The sequence below is a fragment of the Corella eumyota genome, chromosome 3 (genome assembly GCF_963082875.1).
Source record: "Corella eumyota chromosome 3, kaCorEumy4.1, whole genome shotgun sequence".
In the NCBI taxonomy this organism is placed as follows: domain Eukaryota; kingdom Metazoa; phylum Chordata; class Ascidiacea; order Phlebobranchia; family Corellidae; genus Corella; species Corella eumyota.
The window spans coordinates 7814727-7827050 of NC_137492.1; the positions used below are offsets into that span (position 1 = coordinate 7814727).

General features: G+C 29.1%; 1 protein-coding gene across 1 annotated transcript; it reads left to right on the plus strand.

Moving 5' to 3' along the window:
- Nucleotides 1–81: 81 nt before the first annotated feature.
- On the plus strand, nucleotides 82–12007 carry LOC145746181 (WD repeat-containing protein 81-like). The gene is made up of 26 exons (XM_082564386.1): nucleotides 82–942; nucleotides 1105–1159; nucleotides 1243–1345; nucleotides 1459–1641; nucleotides 1733–1915; nucleotides 2212–2434; nucleotides 2514–2573; nucleotides 2644–2786; nucleotides 3378–3665; nucleotides 4363–4546; nucleotides 4671–4878; nucleotides 5342–5557; nucleotides 5963–6079; nucleotides 6146–6258; nucleotides 6686–6870; nucleotides 6958–7089; nucleotides 7177–7246; nucleotides 7380–7502; nucleotides 8128–8364; nucleotides 8653–8782; nucleotides 8918–9053; nucleotides 9255–9480; nucleotides 9644–9825; nucleotides 9917–10097; nucleotides 11025–11175; nucleotides 11599–12007. Exons 1-26 carry the CDS (start codon nucleotides 100–102, stop codon nucleotides 11748–11750), a joined length of 4824 nt encoding a protein of 1607 aa, XP_082420512.1. The 5' UTR covers nucleotides 82–99; the 3' UTR covers nucleotides 11751–12007.
- The last annotated feature ends 317 nt before the right edge of the window (nucleotides 12008–12324 follow it).

Genomic DNA, 12324 nt, shown 5'->3' on the forward strand with positions numbered 1-12324 from the left:
GGTTTTCGGTAACTTAAAATGGGATACCACAAACTTGTTATTGTATTATTTGTTGTTTATGTTTTAGATTATGTTAAACAGTTAAAATAATATTGCAAAATGAAAGATCCAATGTTGCATATAGCAAACTATTTAAATATACCAGAAAATTGTCTGCAGAAAAATGATGAGAATCAAGTTATAGCAATTGTAGCTGAAGATTGGATAAAAGATGTAAAAAATGAGACCTTAAAATCTTTCAAAATAAATGAAGCTGAAATCAACGAAATTAACCTATCAAAAAAACTACCAGAAGGTTATGTTAGAGTTGTAATTAATGTGTATGATATAATTCAACCAAAAGAAAGGTTACTTGGCCAAAAAGTTGACAAAACTCAAAACGAAACATTCTGCGATTTACAATTTTTTGTTAACAACGAGAACTTTACAAAGCAAAGAAAAATAGCTTACAGAAATTACCCAAACTCATACCTTATTCCTGATGACAATATTTATTTTTCAACTAAAAATTCTGCTTCAAAATTGTTGCTGAATCAATCCGTTAAAAATCTAAACAAAGTTACTCATGTTAATTTATTAGAACCAGTGGCTCAAATAACCAAATCAAGTTGGAGATTTGAAATCAAATCAATTATTACACACAGTGTAAGTGATGCCTTGATGTACAGCCCTTGTATGCTTGATAATCGAAAAAAATCGTTCATATTATTCCAACTTTTACAAGTTTTTGATTATTTTCATGAAAATTACCCCATGCATGATTTGAGCAACTTAAACTGGAGTGAAGTTAGTCTGGATGAGAAAACATGGGTCAAAGTGAATTTAAAAAAAGAAATTCAGTCAAAAACTGAAAATTTAGAACCTGAAATATGCATCGAAAATAATGGTTGTCAAAAAGATAAAAATGACTTTGAAAGCTTAAGTGTTGTAATGGATAAATGGGTAAAAAAATGTTAATAGCCTTTGTTTTATGTTAATAATGTTATTTTTCATTTGCCAATTATTTTAATTACTTATTCCTTTTATTATTTTTTTAATGTTAAAATTATCTTGGTTTTATTACACTACAACAAAATTCAATTACTAAACTATTGACATTTTTAGATTTGTGGAAAAATGACTAGCTTTGAATATTTAATGCACTTAAACAAGCTAGCAGGTAAACAATTTTTTAAAATTAAAACTCTGTTTTTAATCCAATAAAAATATTATAATCAAAATAAAATTATATAATTTTTTAAGGACGTAGAATGAAAGATCCTCACCACCACCCTATTTTACCCTGGGTATCTGATCTCTCTTTGCCTAATGGGGTATGGCGGGACTTTACCAAGTCAAAATACAGGTTTGCATGTAACAGTTTTTAGATAGAGTTGGGTATTTTTGTAAAATTAAAATATAAAACTCTTTCTTTTTATTTAAAAGAAAACTTTTTTTTTTTTTTTTCTATACTATTAGGTTAAACAAGGGTGATGACCAATTGAGGTTGCAATACGAGATGTCATTAAACGAACACACCCCTGTTAAATTTGGAGAAACGGTTCAAGTTCCTCATCATGTACCTGATATGTTATCTGATATAACTTATTATGTTTATATGGCAAGGATTATACCTAAGGAAATATTACAAAAACATGTTAGGTATTTAAACATTTTTTAATATTTTACACAATGCTGTTTTAAAAAAATATTATCACTAAATTTCCTCCTATTCTTTAATTACTTCCTTTAGATCATACTGGGAACCAAATGAGTATCCAGCAACAATCCAAAGGATTCAAGAATGGTCCCCAGATGAGTGCATCCCAGAGTTCTTTACTGATCCATCTGTATTTTACTCTAAACATGAAGATATGGAAGACCTTGGTATCCCAGAGTGGTGTGACAGTCCTGAGGAATTTGTGAAGCATCATAGGTTTGTGATTACCAGATACCGTTTAAAAAAACATCTGAATTTTCTTTTTTATATCACTTTAAGACAGTAGATTTTTCGTTTCATTGGAAAAGGTTGTTCTAATTTGTCATGTTTGGGATATCTGTAAATGCTAGACTTTTTTGCAAATAATTTGGCATTGGTATGGCTCTAACATAAAACATTTCGGCTCATAATCAGAAGGCATACCAGTATTAGTATACCACACTAAAAGACTAAATTTAAAGCGAACTAAAAACAATTTAAAATATTAAAAATAACTTTGAACAATTGTTTAGAAATCTTCTAGAAAGTTCCAGTGTTTCCGAGAAACTCCACGAATGGATTGACATTACTTTTGGTTACAAATTAAAAGGAAAACATGCAGTTGAATCTTTGAATGTTTATCGACAATTAACAGATCGTCACACAAACTCACTTAACTATGGCATTGTTCAGTTGTTCTCTAAACCTCACCCTCAACGAAGGAAAGGTTGTGACAATAGTGGTGACAACAAAAAGGTGTTATGACTGAAATATTCATTAAAGTATTTTAAAAAAATTTTTTTTATATACTTATCTTTTAACTTAAAATTTTTAGGAAAATGTGTTGGATAATGAAAATTCTGATGATAATTTTATGGAAAATATAGAAAATAATGTAAGTTTAACAAAATTTATGAACAGATTAAATGTTTAAATTATTTTAATTTCCGATATTTTTTATTTAGTTTGCTCCTCTTGAGGGGTCTGAAGACCCTGTTGTGATCGAGAATAAATCCAATAAAATTATTTTGCCAGAAAATTTTAAACCGCTCGAAGCACTAGATCAACTCGAGAAATTGTTGAAATTTAAAGGAACTGATTTATACAAGTAAATTAATAAATTTACAGCAAACTGAATGAACTTGACCGAGTGGTGTAGTGGTAAGAATACTTGCTACACCACCATAAGGTCATAGTTTTTAATTACCACTGCTTTTATGATGTAGCGCCCTTGAGTAAGGCAATTTAAACTGTATGAACTCCTGCTGAGCCAGCATTTAATCAGCAGCATAATTACCGGGCTATTATAATCTATATAATATCCCTAACTGCTAAAGGCAATTTGAGACTGGGTTGGAGTAACTGATGTTACTCTATGTTTAGGTCGCACAAACGACCTTTCCACATCGAGGATAAAGATATATACAAAAAAAAGCTATGTTATATTACAGTAGTTGATAGCCTTCCCTACGATAATTTGCGTTGTCATATTATGGTCACAAATCTTAACTAATATTTGTTTGTGATAATTTACCCGCATACCACCAACCGCAGTTTAATTTATTGTATTAGCCTATAGTTGAGACATACATACATATCTTTAAAGCTTCATTATATATTACTAATGAAAAATTTTTATTAACCAATATAAATTTTGTACCTTGTATATTGGGCTTAAAATATGTTTTTTGTTATTTAGTATTCAGTTCTCAGAAGTCCTCACAGAATCCTTACAATCTGATGTTAAACATTTTATCACTTACAAACGTGAGGATAAAGTCTCAGATAGAAATATTATATTAATTCTATGTCTCACTATTGAGTTGTATTTATCACCTAAAATGCAGTCTTTGGATATTAATGCTCCCTTGCATGTTAGATTCCAGGATTGTATTTCTTGTTTTAAATTACATAAATCTTTATTACCGACTGATATCAGAAATCTAGTGAAATTTGTGACTGATTCTTTTGCTGTATCTTTTGAGCAGTAAGTAGACATTTTTTATATTTTTCTGACAACCAACTAGTGATGTAGTATAGTGGTTAAAACACAATGCTTCAATGCTTTACAAGATAAGGTCATGGGTTTGATCTCCACTGCTTTAGTCTTGAAGCGTTTTTAAGTAAGGTGTGATAAACCGGCAGCGTGATGTAGTGGTAAAAACACTTGCTACACCACACATGAGGTCGTGGGTTCAATCCCCACTGATCTCATGCTGTAGCACCCTTGAGTAAGACGCTTTAAACAGTACGAACTCCTGCTGAGCCAGCACTTAATCAGCAGCATAATTACCGAGCAACTGTGATCTCTATAATATCCCAAACTGCCACAGGCAACTCGAGACTGGGTTGAAGTAACTGATGTTACTCTATGTTTAAGTTGCGCATTCGACTTTCCCATATTGGGGATAAAAGTATATACAAAAAAAACACACAGTATAAACTTTTGCTTGCTTGCCTGCTATGCCTAAAATCAATTGGCAAATTAATTTTTGGTTATTATTCTTAACAATATTTAAACTGGGGAAGTTATCTAAGACTTGGTTGAAGTGGCTAATGGTACTCTATTGGTAGTCCTGAAGTTGGTGTTCCCATTAATGTATATAACATATTCAAATTATTAAAGTAGTGAAAAATTAAATTAATTTTTTGTTTCCTAATCTTACAAAATCTTTTTTTGTTAGAGTTGCTGATTTTTTGAAGCATGATAACAACGAAAAAGAAGATTTTCCAAATGGAATTTTTAAAGAAATTTTGAAACAGGGTTTCCCTAGCATTTCACCATCAATTTTGTTGGCTGAATCTGCAAATATTTTACAATTTCCAGTTTATTTTAAGCTGTTATACAGATTTTTTGCTTTTGTAGTGGTAGGTTGATTTTATGACTATATATACCATTTTATTAAATTGAATTTTTTTAAATTTATTGTTTTAATTTTTTTTCCGATTTCTCCTGTTTCTAATAATTGCAATTAAAATATAATATTTTAAGATATCTACAAACCAATATACGCAGCCACTTGATGTCACACTTGTTCCAGAATTCAATGAAAAATTGGTCGAATTATTTCAAGTACTGCATGAATATACTGATGGAAAAAACTTGTTTTTGTCTCATTTTATTTCCTTGTTAGATGGTAATTTGGAAAACTCAATTCCACTTTTGGTGTCAGTATTTGACCAAGTTTCACTTCAATTGTGTAAGTGTTTTAAATTTTTTGTATTTTCATATATATTCTCATGGTAGGAATACCAACTTCCGGGCCTAAGCATATCAAATTATGTGCGATTTTTAATTTTAATTATTATGATTGCCCAATAATTTAACCGCTGAGTGGGTTTGTGTTTCAACAATTGTTAATACTACACTACATGAGGTCGTAAGTTCGATCCCCAATGCTCTTCTGCTTAACCAGCATTTAATCAGCAGCTTATTGGGCAATTATAATCAATAACATCCCAAACTGCCACAGGAAACGATACTCGGTCAAGGTAACTCTTGTTACTCTTTGTTAAGGTCGTGAAATCGACCTTTCCACATCAATGATAAAGATATATAAAAAATACTATTTTACACAACTCATAGCATGAAAGCAGTGGGAATTTAAGTAAAGTATATATTGAAAATTTCCATATTTTACTAAATTAGACTTTAATTTTTAGCACACAAGCAGTTAAATGAACAACTTCTGCCTGTCATCATCAAAATATATACCAACATAAACGCGCAATTAAAACTTGGCAACCCTGTTTTGCCATTGGTTGAAATTTTGTACGATAAATCCTTTTTGTTGCAATTAAATGTGAGGTTCGGATTGGAAGCTTTTCTTTCAGTGTTTCCAAAGATTATGACTGATTGTTTGGTGCTAGTCGATTCAGGTTTGTTATAACATTTTTTTTATTTTTAAACAAAAGTAAAAACACAGTTATTTGAAACATTCTATAGCCCATATCAAGTGGACAATATTTTTATATATGTTCGTATTTCATTTTAAAAGCCTTTAAAAAAAAAAAAAAAACTGTTGATGTGGTGCATGGTTAAATTATCATGGACATATATTAGTTTAGGGTTGCTGCCATATAACGACTAAAAGTACAACTTATGGGGCAGGCAATTTACCAGTATACATAATAAAAAAAACTTAATAAAAAAATTATAAAAAAAATAAAATAATAAAAAAAAAATTTCAATAATATTACACTATTATATTTTATTTATTTTTATATTACATCTATATATAAAAATATTTTTTATTTAAATTTAGTATGTATTTAATGTTTTAGACATCATAGTAAACAGTATTCAGTGGTTAATACTTAGATCAGGACCAACTCTAACTTCCAAGTTTATAATAAGAGATCTACTAAGAGTTGTAAACATTTGTTTTCATGAACAAACTGGTAAGTTTACATTTATTATATATTTAAGCATTAATGAAGTTTTATTTAACCTACATTTTGCCACAGTAAATGAAGTAGAAAGTAGACACAAAAAGGTTATAGACTGCTTGGTGTTTTCTGCCTCAGTGTATGGATCTTGCTTTTTCACCTTGCAGTATATTCCACATATTGCTTTTACAGTAAGTTGAATAATTGTTCTTGAATTTGTGTATCCTCGATGTTAGAAGGCCAGCTTTGCGTCCTAAACCTAGAGTAACATTTTTATTGAGAAACAAAAACTGAAAGCAGTTGGAATCAAACCAGGGAACTCATTTATTAAAGCCAAGTGTTCTTACCACTACTGGAGGTAGAGGTAATTGAACCAAAGACCTCGTATAGTGAAGCAAAGTGTTTTTACCATTACACTTCGCATATGTATCTTAACTAGAGTTGTGAGTAGTGGTCGTTTAAAATATTTTTGTCATATCTTAGTATGTTGTTTACTTACCTAAAAATTTGAAGGCTATATGCTTAACTGAAAAATAGGTACAATATTATATAAAATTATACTTGTTTCTGTCAATTTTATTAAGTTTTGTATTTAATTCCTGTATTTAATTGTTAAAGGTATGCACAGCAATATCTGGGACCCGCTTTACAAACAGATCTTATGCAGCAATGGAGGCCTCAGTAGTTGTACTTGACCACCTTGTACCTTACCTAACTGATAAAACTTTAATGGAACAACTTAGTAGATTGTCTAAGGAGATTATAATGCCCTTGATTGGATTGCTTTCTTCAACACGAATCAAGTAAAAAAAAAAATTATTTTGTATAATTTATATAATTTTTATCTTATTATTTTGTAAGCTTCTATAAGCGAATGTTATTTTTTTTAGGTTTCCCAATGGTAGCGAACAGCGTAAAAGCTTATGTTTAAAAACAATCAACCTAATTGTTAATATTGCAATTAGAATTGGCAGGGATATGTCTAAAAAATATTTAACAAGACTTTTGCAATCTTTATTCAGGTAAACAATTATTCAGTTAACAATTATCAACAATCACAACAAAAATAAGTGCAAAAAATTAAAAAAAAATTTTTAACTCATTTTTAGCAATTTTAATCAAAGTAGAAATGCTAACAGTGCTGCCAGTAACCAAGAAAAATTTGAAGAAGAATTTTATGTAAGTGATTTGAAAATTCTGCATATTTATCTTTTTTTTAAATTAGCAATTTGAAACCATGCCTGCAATGCCCAACTAGAAATAACTATTTTACCATTGGTCTTTTGAATAAAGCTATTTAATTTTTTATTAGTTTGTTGAACCCATTGACCCCTTCACTGATTCCATAGCTACCGCTGTCCAATTAGGGGGCCTTACTCAGTCATGGCTGAATGACTCACCTTCTTCATCTCTTAACACTAGCTCTGATTATTTGGTTTGTTGTTATGTTTTTAGATATACAAGTTGATTAGTTTTTGCAAGATGCATTTTAATTTTTGTAATATGATTGCAACTTAAATCTAATATTTCCCTGTCTTATTCACCTTTACATTACAAATACTAGTTCTTTATTGTAAAAGCCTGTAAATTAGGCATAAAAGTATCATATATAACATCCACTAAGCTCTATTATATAAATAAGTCATAACATCTAATAATGTGGTATACCGGTCATGGCATTGTATTTCGATAGTGTGGTATATATAGATCAGTGCTCTTCAACCAGGTATACTGTATACCCAAGTGTATATCACATCAAAATCAGGGTATACAACTGAGAAATGGTATACTAAGGAAATGGTATAACTCATTGCACAATTAAACATTGCTTTATTATTATTTGAGAGGTATACAAAATTCTTAAAAAATTGAAAAGGTATACCACGAAAAAAGGTTGAAGAGCACTGGTATAGATAGATGAAAATATAAAAACCTATTTCCTTGAGGGAAAATGAAAAATAATAAATAAACAAATCTTTAAATTTATATTTACATATTAAAACGCAAAGGCTGGTACTCTTCTCAAAACATCTAATAATAAAAAATAATTTATTTTAAAGAACCAGAACCCAGTATCAAATGAGCAAACAAAATCTCAAAATGACGTTGAACAACAAAAAGAACTTTCCATAATCAAATGTGAGATTGATGAAACTTTTTGTTCTGAGATGGTTTATCACGCTTATGTTCCCCTAACTCGACTCATGGGTGAAATTCACATGAAAACTATTTATTTTGATGATAATGAAACTATTATGAGAATGAGTTCAACATTTGAGAAAGATGAAAGAAATAGGGTAATTTTTTTGGCATATTTTTTTTTTTAATGTGGAAAGATTGACTTTGTAGTTCAAACATAGAGCAACGTTCATAACCCCTTTCAAGTCTTAAGTTTTCTATTGCAATTGCATGATTGGTTATTATTGGTCGTTTTGCACGATAATTATTCTGCCAATTGGTTTAATAGGGCTACAACATGGAAGCAGTGGGAAACAAGCCATTGACCCCATGCTTTGAAATCAAGTGTTAAAATACCATCTTTTTGTTTAAATCAGCAACACCAATCTACTAATAAATTTTTTTAGAAAAGCAATGAAAATTACAAAAGTGGTGATTCCCCTAATATAACAATGGTTGGAAACAGAATAGTTGTTTGTGACAATACGATGGAGGAAAATGAAGCAACCAATCAAATGCAAAAAAAAGATTTTAATGGTTAAAAATAGTTTGCTTTAGCCCAAACCTTTTTACATAGTAAATCTATTCATACACAAATTAACAAATATTTTTTTCCTATTACTTTTTGCTTAAAAAATGGCAAAATATTAAAAAAATTATTAATTTAACCAGAGAACGTGAATGGTCATTTAAAAGGTAATTGGTTGGCATATTGGGAGCATGAAATTGGATTACCAGATGTGGACAACCATATTCATTTCAACCAGATTGAACTTCAGTCTTTTACTGGACATAATTCTGCTATAAGGTAAGTATATATTTGGTTGATTGGTTGCCTTGTAGTAAACCATTTTTATTATGACCATTTGAATGAAGCATTTTTATTATAACTATTTAAATAAAACTATTTTTTAATATGACCATTTGAATAGAACCATTTTTAATATGAATATTTAAATAAAACCATTTTTGATGTAACTATTTAAATAACATGACTCTTCAAATTAAGGTGTTTGCATGTTAACAAATCAGAAGAATGGTTTCTTACTGGTTCAAAAGATAAAACCATAAAAATATGGTCCTTACAAAACACCACCTCAGAGCCAATCCAGCCATCTTACAGTTATCAGAACCATAAAAAAACACCATTCTATGTTAATATTTGTGAACCAATTAATAAAGTGGTTAGTTGCGATGGTGTAATGCAACTGTGGGATCCTTATACTGGAAAACTGGTAAAAATGGTTAATTAAATTTGGTTTAAATTTTTTTTTATTTGATTTATTAAAATTAATAAGTTAAGTCAGTTTTGAATTATTTTTTAGTTGGGCTAAAACTTATTTTTTAGTTGGGCTAAAAAAGAAAAAGTTTTTAAATATATGTTTTTTAAAAAAAAAGATTTATGGTTATGACAACTTTGAGGCAAAAACAAGTGTCTTAGCTGTTTCATTGCTGCCACGACCCAGTCAGCAAGGTTTGGTGGCCACAACAGATGCCACACTAAAAATGATTGACTTTCGGAGCAGATGTTATGCACAGGAATATCGAACTTGCCCAGGAAATTCAGCTGGAGCAATAAAGTATTTTAAAACAATTTTTTTTTTAAGTTTTTATATTACATATTAAAAAATATAATTTTAATTTTTTAATTTAAAATATATTTATTTTTAGGTCGATTTGTTCTTCGGGAAATTGGGCTGCTGTTGGTTTTACATACGGGGTGATCTCATTGGTCGATATAAGAATGGGATCGATGTTGAGAATGTGGCAAGCTCATGATAGTGACATCATAACCTCCCATTATGTATCACAAACTTCTTTCCTCACTTCATCTTTGGATCAAACTATTGCAGTAAGAATAATTAATTCCTTAATTTTTTGTATGTTATTTAAACGACTGACCTACAGTCTGCATTTTAATTGTTGTATTATTGGCGCTACTAATATATGGTCTTGATTATTTACACGCACAACACAAACAAAGCTTTTCTCATTTTAAGGGTTGGTAAATTGGACATACATCAATTTATATATATATTGTGCACCGCAATCTATAGACTTTAAATATAAATTTTTTGGTATATACAACAAACCTCTTTTAAAAAATTGTTTATTTGACAAATGTTTTTATAGATTTTTTTTATTTAAATTTTGTATGGAAAAAAGAGTTTTTAAAGATAAACTGTAAAAAAACTCAATTTTATTTTTTAACATTTTTATGATGTAATCAAATTTCTTGATGATGTAATGCAAAACATTGCAACAAATATGTCAAATAGTTTAATCATTTCCTCGATTATATTTTGATTGATTTAAATCAATTTAAAAACTGAAGTTATCGTCGTAGCCTTGCCACTACATAAACCAAATTTAAAATACCTGTGTTTAATAACTTAGCATATTTACATTTGCTAAATATATTTTGCTGACATTAAATAAATGCCATTAATTAATTATTGACATATATAATATACATACATTTTCTACCAGCTATTTAACAAGGGACTATTGTCTAGTAACTGAATGTACATTTAACTAAAAACCATATGCTTGAATTCGCCATTTTAGCAACTAAGAGACATCAGTTTACCTTTAACCTTTGGAAAGTGTCCTTTAATTTCTAAAAAAATGATGACCCAAATTTTAGTAGAATGTTATTTTTTAAATGTTGGTTTTCATTTAACAATTCTTTATTTTAAAGCTATTTTTTTTAATATATCTATACTTTATTTACCCATGATTTAAATATGCAATAGTAAACACTATAATTGTGATTTAGTTATGGGATACTGCTGCTGTAAGCCCACGCATGGTTTACAGATCAATCAGTGAGCAAGTTCATACTCTTGAAACTTTTCATGATGAAATTATATCAGCCTCACAAGCTAACAGAATCAACGTTCATCCTTTAATAAATAACCTAAAAGAAGGTGAGTTGTATTAAAAATGCTAAATGAATATTTTTATATAGTGCTTATTTTAAAGAAAAAAATAATTCATGATATAAACTTATTTTTTGTATATGTTTATTCTCAATATGAAAGAGTCTGACTTAACAGCCTAAACATTTGTCATGTTTAGTACTTTAACCCACTCTTACATTGCCTTTAGCAGTTTTAAATATTATTAAGCTAGCTAATTCTGCCATGTTGGCAGATAACTAACTTGCCAATTATGTAGTGTTTGCTAAAATTGCAAACTGTTTATAGCGCCTTACTCAAAGGTGCAACAACATGAAAGCAGTAAAAATCAAACCCATAACCTTATGTTATGAAGCAAAGTAATCTTTTCATTAAATCATGCTAAATAACAAATACATAAAAGTAATGTATCTTTAAATTTGTTTAACCAAGGAACAAGCAGAAGTTCAATGGACAAGGCTATCATGGTGACAAAATTAAAGTCTGACACCTTACGTGGAACATTAAACACTTTTAGAATACTTCCAATGAAGCGCCAAATTCTTGTAGCCTCCGAAAGTGGAGATTTAAGACTTTTAGCTTAATTTTTATTTTGGCCCATTTTTAATTTGCTTTTGTGTCATTTTAAGAAAATCAAACTTAAGTTATTATCTGTTTATTAATTGTTTTTTAGGTTCAAAAGTATATTTAGCAAATATTGTGATAGCCACTGTACCATGCTGCTGGTACTATTTTGTATTTTCTATAAATTATTTGATTATCGTAAATTTCGAAGCAATATTTTTGATTTGTGTTTTGTGCAATAACTTTGATTTTTCTACCTTAAAAATAAAATACATTCTTGCAAATCAAGAGATGAGTAAAATTAATTAAGCTAACTAGAATGAGTGAGGATAAGTAATAAAAATATAACCTAATTATTAGTGCGTAGCGAAAAACGCAGGGCTCAAAAGTTAAAATCAATAAAACTATTGCGAAATTTTAATTGATTAAATAGTAATGTATATAATTCATTAATAACGTGTGTGTTAATATTAATACAAAAAATGATAAATTATTATAAATAAACTTTTACTAGTATAGAAGATTTGTTAAGCTGCTAGCAAGCTTTCGCTATTCTGCTATAACTGTTCTTTTATTTAATTGAAAAGTTTAATA